Below are 18134 nucleotides of genomic sequence, written 5' to 3'. Positions count from 1 at the left end.
TATGGTCACATCTTGTCTTAATAAATGCAAATTGAGCAGTTCCACCTTAAAAAACTCATGATGTGTACCAAATTTTGTACATGTGCACAAGATAGCGACCCCCTCCCTACACCCACATCCCCCACAGTGCGAAATCACTGTGAGGTGGAAGCACTTTCCCTCCAAAATCAAATACAACAACAATCACCAAATTTTTGTAAGAAAACGTGTCAGCTCAGGAAGAAAATTAATCACTCACTGGAATCAAAGACCTTGGCTCGATACATTCCTCCAAAACATTCTTGCTCAACTGTGCTATCTGTCATGTCAAACTCTTCCACTATTGTATCATTGAACTTGAACCACTTGCCCTTGTTAGGGTTGGTGAGCACTGTTCCCCTGGAACACCAAAGTAAGGCTTTATTGCACTCACCAGCACCAATGACATATCATGCACAAACATGTGGTACTTATGATGACAAGAGTACAGCAACTTCAAGAAAGGATGGTCTGTGCTAACCTTCTATCCTTGATAAAGGAATAGTAGTGGCCTGCATTAGCCTGTCCACTGTGCACCACAATGCCCACTAGCTCGTAGTTAATGCACTTGGGCTGCTGCTCCAACACAGCTGGCTCCGACACCATGTCCCCGCTTCCCATCTCACTTCCGGCACTCATCCCACTGCTTCCACTAATGCCACTGCTGCTGCTGCTGCTGTCCGACACTTCACCGTTGTTCAGGGAAATGATATTACCATCACCAGCACCAGATCCCACATCCCCTGCTGCCTCTTGCATCCCTGCCTCCATTTCCAATCTGGCCATGCCTTCTGCTGTGTATGGCTCCATGTTCAGTATCCATGGGAACTGAATTCAACATTGTATTTATTAACCATAAGATCAATGTCATACGACTGTCAACTTTCACCTTCAAAAGTATACGAGGTCTGTCTGAAAAGAAATGGGACTGGTGTCACAAACAATTCCCATTTCAAACAATATGGTTTCCCATTCCAAGGAATCCCCCTCGAGTCTAATGTACTTCAACATTTTTTTGTGTTGCCATGCTCCTATACACTGCTGGGAGAATTCTTCTGGGATGTCCTCCGCTCCGTTGTTACAGCCCTCTTAATGGTCTCCACGCCTTCAAAACAGGTCTTTTGATGATCCCCTCAAACTTGGGGACAAGAAAAAAAAGTCACATAAAGCAAGATCAGGTGAATAGGGAAGCTGTTCCAGCATAACAATGTTCTTCTCAGCCAAGAACAGTCACTCAGAGCATTCTGAGCAGATGCATTTTTGCGGTGAAGAAGCCATGACAGGTCCTGCTACAACTCTTCTTGCACACAAAGAAGAGCAAATGCTGCAGAATCTCTATGTAGACTTGCTCACAGACCAAGATAGGATGTCAGATGATAGCACAATCCACTTATCTCTCTTTTGCCCATAGCTCACACAAAGCATACTTTTCAGACTGACCTCGTATGTTAATAATATACTGTGATTTAATAATCCATTGTACTTGTCAACATCAGTTACTGTGTAACAAACCCACAAGATGTAAAAACAATTATTTATGAAGGGTAAGAGGAAAAGCATAAGAAGGAATTGGTGTTTTACAATGAGCCAGCAACTAATGCTATATTACGGCAAAGTAGACTTGTCTGGTAAGGACAGAAAGCAGAAGGTAGAAAGAGAATGAACAGAATAAAGGTGACAAGAAGAATTAATCCAGAAAGCTGTTTAGAAATACAGAAATATAAATCCACACATCAATAAATAAATTTCAAAAACCTGGTGGGTGTTTTACCTTGAAATAATCATCAAACTTAAGAGCTCTGTTAGTCTCCCAGTCATAGCCAAAGCGCTTCAGTTGTATGCAAAGAAGAGGCGGCAGTGTCTTGATGCACATACGTTTGATGGTGTTTCTCTGTTGATATACAAGACAGAGTCAAGTATGAGTAGCCCCGCAGGATACTCAGTGCTATTCCACTTTAGAAAAATGCACATATTTCCAGCCAAGATGTTATAACTTTCTTTTTTTTAGATTAATGGTATTACATATGGTGTAATTAAGTAAAAGTGTCAAGATGAGATCTCTGAAAATCAGTTGGACATGTATGTTTTATCCCTTGATACCTTTTTTTTCTTAACAAAGTAAATGGCTGGTCAGCGTGAAAGACACGAAGCAATTTTTAAAGGAGGATTTGTCATTGACAAGTGAGTGAAAGTACAGTAAGAACAAATAAAGGGCCTCCCACCTTCTCCCCACACTTCTCACAGAAGTAGGCATTGTCCCCCTCCAGCAGTTCGCCCTTGACGAACTGATCCAAGGAATCCTGTAGCGTGGCATTCTTCACGGTTAGGTTCAATGCAATGAATGCTTCCTCTCTCTCATACCTGAGGAGAGGTACAAAACACATTGTTGCGAGTTTTATTCCAATAGATACTTTTAAATATATATACAGGAATGGGCTGTTGCTGCTTATGACCAGATTCTTGCCCACTACCTCTGGATACTGAAAACTACATCTAAATGAAGCATAAAACACCTGGTAATATTACTTTAAGGCATAACTACGACAAATTGATTACCTGTGTGGACAGTCTTTGCAAATCTTTTGATCTGAAAACTTTCCCTGAAACTTATTCTTGAATATCTCCTCCTTTCCAATTTTCTGCAAAAAGAACAAGAATTTCAAATAAAAAATTTCACATTAATATGGGAAAAGGCATTGCAAGGATGTATTCCAACACACATTTATTCACAAGCATGCATTTTGCAATGAACCATCCCACCCATTATGTTCAAGAACATAAAATATTAAAAACTTCACAAGCAGTCCAAATTACATCCTCCAAAGCATGTCACATAATCTTAATCTCTGAAGATCGAATGCCAGCAACCGCTATCTCACTAATTTAATACATTTTTAATGTGTCACCAATGAAATAGCAGCCCCCACAAAAGGGCTGTCAAAACAGTACATCAGGGTTGCTGTTTAGTTATATGCTACTGTAAGGTAACCAATATGTAACAAAAAATGCAACTTCTTCTTGTTCCTAATCATCCCCAGTGGAGTATAGGGCCGCAAAGAATGCTACTGATGTCTCACAATTTAGGAAAGAGCTTTTAATTGCATTCTCTCTTTTATCATATTGCTCCTTTGTTCACTCCTTTTATTAAGCCCCCTCCTTATTTTAAGATTTATATTTTACAACAGAAAGTTCTATTTATGAAGGCTGAATAAAGTGTTATGTTGGCTACTGACTTCCCTGAAAATACTCCCAGTTAACAGAGGGTTAAGCAGTACTTAAATTTACTACGTATATTTTATAAAGTATTTAATTACTGAGCATTTATCAATAATTGACAGTTTGAAAACTTGTTCTTTGAGCCCTTTTATGCAGGTATATGACGGAAAAAAATTATGCTCATGGCAAAGTCCCTTTTATTAAATTTTTCTAAATGAATGTGAATCATGTTTGTTTCAGTTGACATTATCATAGAGCAATACCTAAACCTGGCACAAAAATGTGGAATTCTTGCACTTGTAAAAGTGATCAAGAGCAAAATCTACCACCAATAATGTGTTAACAATATTACATCTCCACTCTTGATAACATGTTCACAACATTATATCTCCACCACTGATAATGTGTCAACAATATTATATCTCCACCACTAAAATCTGCTTGTGTACAGTTTCCTCCATGCCAATCTCCCTATAAACTGTCCTTGTTCTGTTCACTGACCTTCATGTGCTCATCCACTTGATCTGTAAGGGCCTGGAAAAAATCAAAGGCATCTTGCTGTTCGCGGACATTGATAGTCTGACCCCACAGCCTGAAAATACTCCAGAAACGTTCTGGCTCATGAAACTGCAGCTTGCTCTCCATGAGATGTCCAAACACCTGTTGGATCTGGTAAAAGACACTGTATACACCATTTTTTGTGTGCATTGAAGTGCACACACACAAACACACACAAACACACACACACACACAGACACACAGAGGTATTAAGAATATTCTAAAAACAATGGTGACATCACTGTAGTATGAGGTTATAATAATGAAAATAATTAATAAATCATGACTCCTTTAGGTGGAAGCTTAATGCACTTCACAAAATGATAAAACAAAAGTGTAGGCAAATATTTCTCTTTCAATAGGTTCACAGCTGCTAAAAAAAAAATGAACTCACAATGACAAAATTATATCCAAGAGTTTGAATAAAATCATGTATAATGACAGCACTAACATGAATAAAGTTTAAATGGTTATGAGGTTTGTCCTAGATGGTACATGGCTAGCAAAGCATAATCAGACATTCAGACTGTGCATGTGCATTTGTGTCACTGCTAAGTGCTGCAACAACATAACAGAATATTTATCTGTTTTGTTACCTGTCTTCATCAGGACTATCCTCATCAACAGACAATACGGCTTCAGGCACTCCAGGCACCATGTACAGCTGCTGCAGCACTGAGTTCATGTAGCATGTCGCCCCAGCATTCTTCAGTCCAACATAGCCGCACGCTGCCCGACCATCAACAGCAGGCATGTACTGCAATTGCAAGAGGCATTGTGTTCAGGCAGGTAAAGAATGTCTGACTATGATATCCCATTCCTGACAAGGCTTAACACCCTCCCAAAGTTTAAAAAATATCATGGGTCACAATAAGAAAAGCCTTAATGACAGAGAAAGTCATTGCTGCAAGTAAATGTTCATTTTTTGTGAAGATTGACGGCTCCAGTTATTTTACTAGAGTGTCTTGGAAAATTGGCTTGACACCTACCTCCCACTGATTGGCACAGTCTGGGTTTGCCTGGTGGTGCATGACTAAGAGCTGTCGGCAGACCAACTCTTGGTTGTGCGGGCAGTTATTGCACAGTTCAATTAGCAAATCAAATGCAGCACGGCGTGACTCACGCAAGGAGCACCTATCAAAAACATAAGTAAATCTGTTTAAAATGATGGCAACATTAGGACTTCCACCATCACCACAATCAGTAAAACAGTAGTTATATTTATATTGTAAGACTTACTAGATGGCATAAGCATGGGATATAAGGAGATAACAAACTACAATTGCTCTCTAACCCTTCAAAGTTGACTGCCTCACAGTGCTAGCAAGTGTTTGGTTTGTGAGGCCCTCAGACAGCACTGAAAGGTGAGAGAACTGCCAGTGCACCTGTTTTTTGGGGGGTTTTTTGACTAAAACTCATCTCAACCAAATAGTAGGAACATTGGGAGGGCCTCAGTGTCATGTCATCTGAAGTAGTGAAAAAAGATAATTTATAATAAAAAGTTCCTCTTCTTTGATACAAATGTAGGTCAGGACGAGTAAAAAAAGCTAGCTACTTATCAAGCTGTGGCATACTGTGTTGCTAAAGTTGGGCCTGAAAGTGCCAAAGGAGCAGTGTGTGAAAAAAGGTCTCCAATAGTAATATGGTAAGGTCAAAGAAGAAACATATTTTAGCTGTTGAGTGCACCATGCCAACTACACAAAAGCTTAAGAAGGGCCAACTAACTTGGGGTTGAATTCTGCCAGCCGAGTGTCATCAGACATTTGAATGACATTATCCATCATCAGCTTTGATGCTGGAAACAGGAAGTCATGGAGCAAATCACTGACAAGCTCCTCACCTGCAAAATATCACAAACACACATACACAAAGTGCCTTGAGTTATTTCTTCAACTGTCCACAAGTATAATCAGTTTCTTAAACTGAGTGGACACACATCAATCCTCTCAGCAAAATTTCAGTAACAAATAGGCATATCTCAAAAATTGCATCATATACTAAATTATCTCTTAATCAGAAAAACACAAACATGTAATTATAATCAACCAATCATGTCTGCAACATTTATTTCATATTTTGGCAGTTGCAATACAGCAAGACCCCATTTAAGAAATATCCAACAGGCCTGACCTATCAATACTCACCAAGTTCCTCTTTGTTGATGCCCTGACAAGTAAACAAAGTGCGTATAAGATGCAGATGTCCTGCCAACAAGGTATTGTCCATTGTCTGCAGTTCTGCATGTCGTGATGGAGCAAAATTGCTGAGCCAAGCAATCTCATCTTCTAGCATAGATGCTACATCAAGCTGCATGTCTTCCTGAAGCTCAGCTGTTAACAAGCAAAAGTTCACACTTCTGTTCTGAGCAAACATATTACAGAATATATCCTTTAATTTTGGCTTAAAGTTCCTACTACTAAATGATGCTCACACTGCTGTTTCGTACTATAAATATATCTTTCCATCTTGTCTTACAAAACATTTTCAAAATTAACAAACAGAAGAAACAGAAAAGTGACACTCACCTGACAAGTTTTTTAGCAAACGGCAGCGCAAATCAAAATACTGAGAACACTGACTAAGTAACCTGAAATAACAGGACATGCAAGAACATTATTTTTTTCGCAGAATAACATAATTTTCATTATCTAATAAATAGTGCTGAGCTAAACATCATCATAATGTATTAAACATGTAATTTTAATGCTTCAACAATATTTCTAAAAGTTTATGGAATAAAAATGATCCTGAACGTACAGATGCCATTACTTGTATAATCTCAATTCAAATATTTAAATGATTATTTAAAAACTAATAAAAAAAAGAAAGCTTTCAGTAACACTCACTTCTGGGTGGAGCCTCTGGCACTGGAAGAAGTTACCCAAAAAGGGAGATAAGCTCGTTGCAGCAGCTGCAGCACAAACTGACGAGGGGGCTGAAGTGTTGGGGACAAGACATCGGGTGTGAGCTGACACAACAACCAGAGTTGTTCACACATGGCTATCCTCATATCTGGTAAGGGGCATCCCACCAGCAAGTCAATGACAAAGTCACTCAGGAATGGCAGTGAATAGAAGGAAGCTGAAAAAAAATATTTTAGCCTTAAAACGCTTCATAGCAACTCGGAAAACAATCATTTCTTACCTTTTCTTTCTTTCGCATTCCAATTTCTACCAATACAAAGTGTGTGGACATTTTAAAAGAAAAGTTATAAATGTATACTTTACAACAGATGACGGGGAAGAATGATAGTAAAATGCAGGGCACAGTCACAGTCTTAAAACAGCATGGCAAAAAAAGACAGAAAAAAACCTGTCTAAAACAACAGATTTCCTTGCAAATAAGTATTGCTGCACAGTGACAAGGGATTGACAAAATACTGCTTTGCTTGTAAATTCTGTACAGTCTTTACTCCAAGCTTATCTTCTTCTGAGGTAAATTTACATTTTACAAACAGTAAATGGTCTTCCAGCCAGCTTTTAGTGACTGTGAACTTAAACTGGTTCACTGTTTTCAAGGCATAGCATGTGAAATGTGGAATTTTTGTTCTCTTCAACTGCCTCTTACTGGACCTGATAAATCAACCTTCAACTAGTGAGCTACTTTGAGTGCACTAACCACCAGACTATGATACCCAGTCTTCTTGTTTATCTGGACCCAGAAAACAAAAGCCTCACCAATCAGCTCACTCCGCAGCTGCAAGCATGTGATGAGAATTTCGAGGGCCTCTCGGGCGATGTTGGCATCTTTGGTGGAGATGCTCACCTGGTGTGAGCACACTCCAGCATGCAGGCTCTGACAGTCACTATCACTGTTGGTACTGGCTGAACTCCCTGCAATGAATTTGGCTTTTCTTTGCTATCTACTCTGTGTCTTAATAAACTCAGGGTATAGAGGGTGTGAGTGTGGGGAGGAGTAATAATTTTTCACTCAAAAGCAGTCACTAAAAGCAGTCCATATATATATATGATATCGACTCAATTTGATTCAGTGATTCGAAACCTGCTATTTTAAATTCAGATTCTGTTTTAGAACTCCCACCCCCCCAGATATGGATTGATAGAAATGATCTGCCTCTTCGTCAGATACACTTATAAGAATACATATTAAATCAAAACATATGCACATATTAGCAGTATTGTCAATCAAGAAAGAAGGCTTCATATCTCAGCTTATGTATATGCATCTGCTGGCCAAGAAGTTGTTTTAAAAGTCTCAATAAACCTTCCATGATAAAGCATAAACTTCAATCAACTAAAAGCAGCAGTGCGATGACAAAATACTCTATAGATTTCTGACAATGGTAAGTTACAGGTATCCTTGACAGAAATAATGGCTTAGAAGCAGAAATACTTGAAATGCAATTTGTGGCAAATAAATAAATGTATGTTTTCTGCAGAGTACTTTGTGGTTTGAAAGCACACATTTCATGCAGTACCTGTACTGCTTTGGCGTGAGCGATGGCCACAGGCAGTCCCATCACGGGCTTCTCTGATCGGCTGATTGTAACTCAATAAATGCAGACGACCAGCAGCCCCTGCCCATGTTACTCTCATAAAACAAGATACAGTCTCGATGAATTCTTGAGGAGTCAATGTCTGGCAAAACATTAAGATAAACAGAGAGGCTTAGAATCCATCACCTATAGTTCCTCTGCTGTTATTTTGGTCTTTGCTGCTATGTACAAATTGGGATTGCTGCTAGCAACATAGTCTCAACAGAAACTTAATTTCTTTATTCAAGAGACATGTGGGAACGACAAAATGGACCCATACCAAGAAAATAGTGAAAATTCTTTTCCATGGTAGTTGATAAGAAACTCTCCCTTTTCTATCACATTAACAACCTTGACTGCCATCAGTCTAACTCCCATTGGTATGTAAATATGTCATGTGCACTGCAAGCAACCAACCTGAATAGCTCTGCTTCCAGAAGTCTTGGCAGACTTGGCAGGGCTGTGTGCTGGTGAAGTTGTAGCAATGCCAGCACCAGGTCGTGTCATGGTGTCCAGTGTAACGGTGCTGCTTGATTCTTCCGTCACGCTCAGCCCACACAGCAGGTACCTGCATCACATTAAACAGATATAGACACATGATGAGAGGAAGGTAGAGCTCACAGAAATATTTAATAGTCAATATTGGCTGTTGTGCTATAATTGGGGCAGTCAGGTTTGTGTATAGGAGACAGTATGGAAGTGAATGTAAGTAAAGTGGCAGGTAACTGACAAACCAAAGAATCCTGCCTGACACAATGGACTGAATTCTGCTTACACTTGTGTACATTTAAAACAGACAGGAAAAACTGTTTTCTGAAATGCATGCTCCTAGGAAAGCTTTGAGAAACCTGGCAAGCTGAAGACAAATGGAGTAGCAGCCCTGTCGAATCTCATAGTTAATGTCAGCGGGTAGTGACTCTGGCTGTAGGACGTTGACTACGAGGCTGAGACCACCATTGTTGAGGAACTCTTCACAAACCACCTGTGTCACTGCTGCTGATCCTGCCTCAATGTGAGTTGGCATCAGTTTGCTGCTGAGAACCTGTAGACACAAATTTACCCTGATTAAACCTTTCTTACTATCTCTCTCAGATGGCTGTTAAATCATTCTCTGCTTCTTTTTTCTGATTACCCTCTCAGAATTATAGGACATATGTTTCAAACTAAAGACAGTGCACTAATAATTGTGCTATAAGATGGAAAACTGTAAGCTTTAAGAAAACTGCATGATGGAAATTTCTTTATCAATCATGAATTACTTGCCTCTAAATTGTACAAGACTCGGAAAGGCGACATGTCTGGGGCACTGCTGTCAAATAAAATTTTCATGACTTCTCGTGGAGTATGCCGTGAACTGGTGGTAGCAGCACGAGGTGACTTTCGTGGGCTGGATTTGCTGCCACTAATGCTAGTCACGTCTTCTAAGGATGATGTTTGCTTCAGATTCTGAGTGGGAAAAAATGTTAATTTACACTCAACAGGTTAAGTGGTCTTTTTGCAATTCATGTGTAAAGCTAGTCTGAGGAACACAAAAGTAAACTTAGGAATGATCCAGCACTATAGAAATATAAGCAAAGTGGGGAAAACATCAGCATGCTGAAAAATTTAGAAAACATAGGCCCTAATTTCTAGACAACAACTGTAATACTACTGCAGAATTGGCAGTTAATATGGCTCAACAATATGTGCTTTTGTGACCAGCTGTGTGTTTTCTTTTCGTGCAGCACTTGGAGCCAGCCTGTGATGGTGGGGAAAAACTCTATATATCAACTTTATTATTATCTATTAGGTCAATAAAACCTTATTTCATTAAGCAGCTGCTAATCTTTGTAAACATTTTAAGCAGCTTGTCAGGTTCAACAGAAGTGGAAAAAAAGTAGTGATATTGCATGCACTCAAAGCTTGCATGTTGATTAAAGTCACAAAAGGAGAGATTAAGTCAACTCTACAAGCTTTTTAATTTACCTTTTGTGTCATAATATCAAGGGCATCAGAAACTGCAGGGTCTGTAGGGATTAACATCAGAAGCTTTTGTACCCGTTTAGTAATCCTGGAGAAAAGACCATTTTCTGCTTAACAACAACAGTAGGAAATAAACCTATATGTATAATCACCCATTAATAATAAATTACAAATTGTATATGCAACAGATTCTATATTATTACTGTGAAAGTTAGAAGCAACCTTATGAAATAAAGAACAAGCTAAATGTTCATGCCACAATAATGAACAAGAAAAGAAATAAATTTTTAAGTATCTAAAAATCTCTTTATACAATTCATTACCTAATAAAAGATGCTCCCCACAAAGAGCTTTTATACACTACCTGCCACCCCACCATCCCTCTCAAAAGGATTTTTAAGCAAAGACAACTCAAGACTGCTTCCCCATCTTCCCCATAAAATATATTTATATGAATACATTTTAGTGACAACAAAGCTGAACATACTTTGGCTCATCTAGTTCTGTAAGCTGATAGAGCATTTCGAACACTTCTCCACCTTTGGCCATCACAACGCCAGGCAGCATTTTCTCCTGCACACACAAGACACCTTGCTATCAAGTGACTGCATCCCAAACCAATCACCTTTCACATCAGACTTTACTGACAGTTTAAACACTCACCTGTTCCAATTCAAAACTTTGTTTGGAGGTGGCCACTGATGCAGAAGCCTTAAAAAGAAAGAAAATGTATAATTCCTTTTGTTATCAATAGTGTATTTTCTTATAAATAATCAAAATTATAAAATTCAAGATAAACATGTCTTGTGATTCTCTGATTTTGGTTCTTTTCAAATTAATGCTCACAAGATGTTTGCCTTTTTATATATAAAGTAGCCAAAGATTGCACTGTTAAACACTTACAATATATGTTCATACAAAGAAACAATGTCATTAAGCCCAGAAAATATAGCATATGTACTTACATAATTCTAAAAATGTTCTCCTTTTGACAGGTTTTATATTATCTTTTTTTACACTATGGCAGTTTAGGACATTTCAACAGTCTAATAATCTTGAAAGAAGCTAAAACTTTGCACAATGAGAATAAACATCATGCACTGTGGCAGCAAATCCATGACAACATTACAGGAGCACCATGACAACTGCTCACCTCTGGCTGCTTGCTGGGGGTGTTGGTCGGTGCGGAGGGGAGGGATGTGGAGGATGCAGCCTGGGTAACAGATCCCAGCCGCACCTGTACCACCTGACCATCGTAGATGTCCAGCTGATGCAGTAGTTTGTGATCACGTGTCATGCACAGCTGTAAGAAGGTGTAAGATGCTGAGATCTTTTATACTAAGATGTGGCTACATCTACGATAATATTGTCAATAGAAGGCTTTGCAAAATTACACACAAACATACAAAAACCTTGACCTTTACCATGATCTCTTAAACACTGATGGTGAAATACCATAATTTATAGCCCTATCTATATTAAGTATTATAAATTGTTCAATTTCTACATAGATACATGCTTTAGAGGTGGCTGTCAATCTTGAGTGGCTCATCACTAATGAAACAGTGAAATCTCACAGTTCAAGTGCTTGTCTTTTGCACAATAAACCTTCCCTCTAAACAGATTATAAGAAAGTTTTGTTTTTCTGTATATCTTGTTCACAATACAGCATAGAAAGTTGTGGGACAGTCTTTCAGATAACATTGGATGAAATCTTTGGTGCAGAGGTTCAAAATAGTTCTGTCATGTTTCACTTGACTTAGGTTAATCCTTAGTAAAGCCATCTTCACAAAGGCATGCCTAGTACTCACCAGCTTATCGTTAGCATGGATCTGTATGTGCTCCTGGGTCTGACCGAGGCGAGTGATGATTTTCTGCCTCAGTGAACCCAGTGTTTCATTGCTGTGGCACTGTGAGAGAAAGTAAGTCCTTGTTTAGAGAACTGATTGTTCTTTAGAGATGTGTTTAGTATCCTCACGTTTGGCTTTATTTTGTCAAAGAAAGAAAGCTCTCTGATTTATAAGGTTTGCTATTTTGTCAAAAGATTTCAAAAATGTAATAAGGCAATTAAAAAATATGTAAGCATGGTTTACAAGGATCAGATATATGGAAACTACTAATAAAAGTTTGTGCAGTGGTCAAACCACTGAGTTCGAAATAGAATAGTTAACATTATTATTATTAATGACGCAATGCAATTTGTCACCGTTTCCTTCTATCTTTTGAAAAGTAAATTTCAAGCTGTAATGTTATATTCTAAAAGACTGATACCAGAGAGGTCAACTAGAAAAATAAATACTAACATCTATCTGTTCAGTTCTAAAGTAGCAGGCATCTTTGTATAGCTAAAGGAAAGAATGTTCTCACATGTTGCCTCAGAATGAATTCTATCTTGTAGCTTCACTACTATAGTTTTAATATATGCAGAATACTTGCCAGCACAGTGAATTCTTGGTGCAGTGCCTCACAACGAATGGTGAGTGTGAGAGGATACCCATGGAAGGAGGCAGCGTGTGGGAGGATGGTGCGTGGGAAGCAGTGAAGTTCCTCAACACTTAAAATATAAGCTTCTGCGATCCACAACAACCGCTCAATAGCTAGCAGTTTCACAGACCTGCAAATGGAAACGACCAATAGTTTGTTTAATATACAAACTGCACTGTTGGTAGTCAAAATTTGACTTTCAAAGTAATAAGTACTTGAGAATTCCACTGTAACTGAACTACACATGCATATGTTCCACCTTACCTGGAGGGTAAAGGCACATTGGCAACTTCTGGGACAACGGTGGCAGCAAGAATTTTTGTAGCATTGGACACTGTCTGAGCCACCACATTTCCACATACACCAATCATTGCCATCTGTAAGGCATGCAGGTTTCAGATAAGCTTTACATCACATAACAATAAAATGTTCCATCAATTGGTATTTTCTATCTTGTGAATCTTTACCAAAGAACCAACGATTGGAAGCATAAGACCAAAGCCATATAATTACCTCAAGCCGGGTGTAGCATTCAGCTATAAATTTTTATGAAGAGACAGTGGATCCTGCAGTAAAAAGAAAACTAAATTAGACAATGTAACTTTGCTAGTCAGAAGTTGGGGTATAAGTCTGTATGTGTGGCTTGGTTTGTAGCATTTTTTTTCACTGTGCATCCAGATAGCACTTTACGTATGTAATGTTCCAGTCCTGCTTCAACTTCTTTGCTAGGATGCCTTGATGAAATAATTGCTCAACAAATTATTTGCATCTAAAGTCTGTTAGCCTTGATTGGGGTAATCTCCCTTTTGCTATTTGAAAATTACTTTCTTGAACATCTTCTTTACTCTGATTTCGACCTGACTTGATGTCTTAACTGCATTCTTCTCAAGAGAAACTGGTTATTGCCACATTGTGTCCTGTTGTCACGTCACTTTGTTTTTGCACTGGACTGCGACTTGATCTTCCTCTGCAGAGAACTAAGCTTGTTTTCTTGACAAAGAAGGGTGCTATACAAGTGAACTCTTATTATTGTAAAGCAATTTGAGTCTGACGCTGGAGAAAGGCGCTATATCAATGTGATTATTATTATTAAAAGAAATAGCTATAGCAACACTCTATGATCACAATATCAACATAGAGAACAATAGTAGCAGACGATGTTTTGATTTATGTGATAAATTAGAGTCACATGACCAGAGATGAAGTGGAATTTTATACACTTCCACATCGCATTTAATCTATACATTTACATGCAGGGTTATGCATATAGACAACAGAACAAACTTCATGTGCAACAAAAATGTCACTGAGACAAGCAACATAAAAAGAACTTCTGTATTGACTTTGCACATTTAAAGGTGTCCCAGATCTGTTGCCCAACCAATCAGTGGACCCACAACTCAGGCACACGCTAGCTCATTGTCAGGGAATCAACTTCTGATGGTTTGAAAGCAAAGTAGCCTATTATTTTCTACAATCATTTCAACAAATCTCAACAAACAAAACCTAAACATGCTGGGTCTATATTCTAGCATCAAGAGCAGCAGTTTATATAACAGCTTTTCAAAAGCAGTGAGAAATGCATGACATAATGGTCTGGCAGTGATCAGCAGAAGCAGAAATCATGTAGCTCCCAACGCTGGACTTTCAGGAAAAAAAATCTAGCTATTTAAGAATTAAAGAACTAAAATTTCAACTTTGTTAACGGAAATTGTACAGATTAATTCTAATCAGCTGATGTAAGCATACAAACTTTCTTAAGGCGAGGATTGAGACTGTTGTAAGACATGTTCAGCAGCAGTTGGATGGCAGCATCAGCAATAATCTCATCAGGTATATGCAGACAGACCTCCCACAGGTAATCTAAACCAACAAGATCTCCTTTCTCCACTATCTGTAATATGAAAACCAGCATATGATTTTACTATTTCTTCATCATCTTCAAAAATACATCCATCCAGCTGTTCATCAAAAAAGACATTTGACAAACACCAAATGTGCATGAGTTTGTGTGTGTACATGTGTGCATGCATGCGAGTACGTGGATGAAATTGTGAAAGAAAATGAAGACAAATCAAGAAACACACACATATATATATTACAAATCATTCGTGTTCTTTTTCGTTTCCTCTCACAGTAAAGATGACAATGGGATATCAGTTAATGTAATGCTTATTTTATAAAAACTAACCAGGACATTGTTGTTCCCCCGCTTCAGACGATGTTCTCGTATATTCACACTCTCAAAGAAGCACTTGAAGCAGTAGAAGCCTTTTTCACTAAGTCTGGATGGCTCCAAGCGTAAAATCTCCTTCTGAAAAAGGTGTGGCTGAGCCTCGACATCAAGGTCGTTTAGTCCTTTCCGCATCCATTCGTAACAGGTCTGCAGCCAAGCACAAGATACTTGTCAGGAAATGTCTAGTTTACTTCTGAGCTGGAAGTTCCAAGTAACATCTGCAGCTTTTCTTTGAAATGTTGACTTCTAACTGCTTTATGCTTTCACGATGCAGTGTATGCTAGAGACGTGTCAACCTACCTCTCGATCCCAGTCACAGGCCCGCGGGTTAGCAACCATAGTTGCCCAGATGTCTCGGGCTCTGTTCCATGGCAGGTAAAGTACACCCTCCTGTAGTATGTACTGGAGGAAGTTTAGATGAGTCATCATATACTGGGGAAAAAAAACAAAACAAGATCAACACCAGATTCCTTGCACCTATATTTTGCTTGTTCCACAGTTACAGAGTTAATAAACCAGCAAAAAATTTTATGTGTGAAGCTCCTTTAGTTTTGTTATCAATTCTTGAAGCGGTAACCGATTAACGACAGGCGATGTTTCTACATTATCTGGTAAGATTATAAATACGCTTTCTTTGGTAAAATCTGACATCCCATGCCATTGTACTCTACTTACATCTGAATGTGTGTAGCGACCATCCACAAGAGTGTCTGGTGTGAGTTGACCCATTTCACTCACAGCAGAAACTGCCTGCTTGTGGCATTTGACCAAAGAATTTGTGACTAGTTTCAGGACATCACAATTTTTGTTGAGCTCATGCAGGACACCCTGGAGAGAACAAAGCTGATATGACGACTTGCTTTTTATGCAGTTAACATTTCCCACAAGGCTGCATGTGCAACTGTTTCCCCATCTTGTGCCAGTGGCATAATTTATCACCAGACATTAAACACAAGTTTCTTTCTTATCCACTTTAAGAGAACATATTCCATTCGGTATAATCTTGTAAATAAAGCAGTGTATGACTATGTATATGCTTTTCTGTTTAAGAGTTATGCAAATCCACTCTGATCCTTGACCAAATTTGTCATTAGACAATGTTTTTTAGTTCGAGTATTTTTTTGGGTAGCATCTTTACTGTTGACTTATTTGTAAGGTGATAACTGTGATACCCAACTTAAAAAAAAACAAAACATGCAACGCAAATACTGACTATCACAAATAGGGAATATGTTTTTCTCACCTTGTCTGCTTTCTGGAAACTCTGCTTAATTATGTTTTTGCTGATGTTTATCAACTGTCGAAGAGCAGGTAACACACAGGCACCCTGGTAGGATTTAAAAAATATATAATAAGCCATGAGTATCATCTAGTATGACTCAGATCATCAACACCAGGCAACCAGTCTGCTGCCCACACTGACACTGAACAGTTCTTTTGTTCTCATATTCTTTTTTTTTTTCTTCGCGTTATTTTTTTCAGTCAAGAATGCAGTTTTTCTCAAACTTGCTGTGCCTTTTTCATTCCCTCCCACAAAGACCATGTTCTCTCCAACATCCACACAGTACAAAACATACATTTAATTACACTGATCTTATTACTATTATCCACTTATAGCATCTTCCCATCATTCTCTTCTCCCCTCCCTTTACATACTACAAAACACACTCAACAACACTTACCTTTTTGATGTCATCCACACACTTATTTACATATTGTAGTTTGACCTGCTCCTTGACACTGTATGAGTCTGAAAGAATGGCATGGTGCTCCTCTTGAGCTTGCTCCAACAAGTGCCGTGACAATGCTGGCAAGTGGGCTAAGTCCCACAGCAACCCCAGAACCTGAGCAAAGTTATCAAAGAACTGATCCAATATCAAAGGCAACCCACCACTTTTTTTTAAACAACTCTTTTAATAATGGATCTGATGAGATTGTGGTCAACAAAGTTTCTTTACTGAATGACAGGACCAAATTAAATTACAAGCAGTTTTCTCTGAAAACACTGAAAGCCACAGTGTTGTAAATTTAAAGGTGAATGGTTGTTAGATTATATTAGTCCCTTTTTTTTGTTAACTTTGAATGTTACTTTTTTTTCAATTTTAAAATGTGTTGGTGTTTTTATCTTGTCTGAAAGCCACAGTAGAGTGTGCAGGTGATACCATATAAATATTTAAAAAACTAAATCTCTAAATCTTTATGTGCCCACATAATACTCACTTTAGTTGTTGTTTCAGCAACACGGGCATCTTTGCCAATCTTCCCTATGAGACTCAGCAACTTTTCTCTCATACGGTCATTATCATCTCGCCATTTCTGTCATTAAAATATTGCAAAAACATATATTAATAATGATAAAAGAAACTGTCCAAAAACTGTAAACTTTACTTAACAGCCTTCATTAATTATCTTTACTATATCACAAAAAAAGCAACTTTATTGTAGTCATCAATGCCAACAGTAATATCCGGTTTTAGAATTACATATCTCAAGAAAACTAGTCATCATGAAGTCGACATTAAGCCAATACCACCAAAACTGATTTCACATTTTCTTTGAATATGCAATTTGAGAGACCGGGTGCATTAATGATATACATTAAAATGCTTCCAAGGAAAGTGTAAGCAGGAAAATGTTACCTTATGAATCAACCGGAAAAGATGTTCAAGCTGTTGGGCATCAAACTTGACTGCTGCAGCAGCCACGATGGAGTGTATGTTGTCTATCACATTGTTTGTTTGCCCATTCTGTTTTAATAACATTATGGTTAATTATTTCTTGGGCATAAATGAAAGGTGGTATTAAAAAAGTGTCAAGATAAATTCTGGTTTGTTATCTTTGACATAACAAACACACATGCTCTGGACGATGCCCCTTATCCTTCTGGTTTCCTTATCAAATGGAGAAACCAAAAGTTTCAGCAACAAGCCTATTTAGTATTATGCTCAACAACAGCAGTGTGTTTTGGAATGAAATATATGTTTAAGTAATTAAGCAACTTCTTCAATCACTGAATCAGCATGTACATCTCTCTCTTTTTTACACACACACACAAATACCTGCATTCTCCAAATCATGGTCAGTTCATCCACAGATAGCTTGGATCCAAGAAAGTCAACAATACCTTTGATTTTATCACAGTATTGAGCCTGGTCAATGTTGCCT

General features: G+C 38.3%; 1 protein-coding gene across 1 annotated transcript in view; it reads right to left on the bottom strand.

Moving 5' to 3' along the window:
- The window catches only part of LOC112573231 (ubiquitin carboxyl-terminal hydrolase 24-like), a 38822-nt gene that overhangs the window by 13280 nt on the left and 7408 nt on the right, over nt 1-18134 (bottom strand). Inside the window, 35 exon segments of the mRNA XM_025253409.1 lie at nt 239-378; nt 500-846; nt 1790-1909; nt 2241-2379; nt 2575-2657; nt 3736-3916; nt 4389-4549; nt 4782-4926; nt 5518-5632; nt 5937-6122; nt 6318-6379; nt 6639-6873; nt 7470-7625; nt 8231-8390; nt 8705-8855; nt 9136-9329; nt 9551-9733; nt 10253-10337; nt 10737-10822; nt 10913-10960; nt 11403-11552; nt 12061-12159; nt 12686-12863; nt 12998-13110; nt 13247-13281; nt 13284-13299; nt 14487-14627; nt 14925-15116; nt 15270-15401; nt 15645-15797; nt 16213-16296; nt 16652-16813; nt 17190-17285; nt 17609-17716; nt 18029-18132. Of these exon segments, the coding sequence (XP_025109194.1) occupies nt 239-378; nt 500-846; nt 1790-1909; nt 2241-2379; nt 2575-2657; nt 3736-3916; nt 4389-4549; nt 4782-4926; nt 5518-5632; nt 5937-6122; nt 6318-6379; nt 6639-6873; nt 7470-7625; nt 8231-8390; nt 8705-8855; nt 9136-9329; nt 9551-9733; nt 10253-10337; nt 10737-10822; nt 10913-10960; nt 11403-11552; nt 12061-12159; nt 12686-12863; nt 12998-13110; nt 13247-13281; nt 13284-13299; nt 14487-14627; nt 14925-15116; nt 15270-15401; nt 15645-15797; nt 16213-16296; nt 16652-16813; nt 17190-17285; nt 17609-17716; nt 18029-18132 (4740 nt within the window).

Source organism: Pomacea canaliculata, linkage group LG10 (assembly GCF_003073045.1).
Source record: "Pomacea canaliculata isolate SZHN2017 linkage group LG10, ASM307304v1, whole genome shotgun sequence".
Classification (NCBI taxonomy): Eukaryota; Metazoa; Mollusca; class Gastropoda; order Architaenioglossa; family Ampullariidae; genus Pomacea; species Pomacea canaliculata.
Note: the sequence above shows the minus strand (reverse complement) of the source record. Positions and strands in the feature narration are given on the sequence as shown.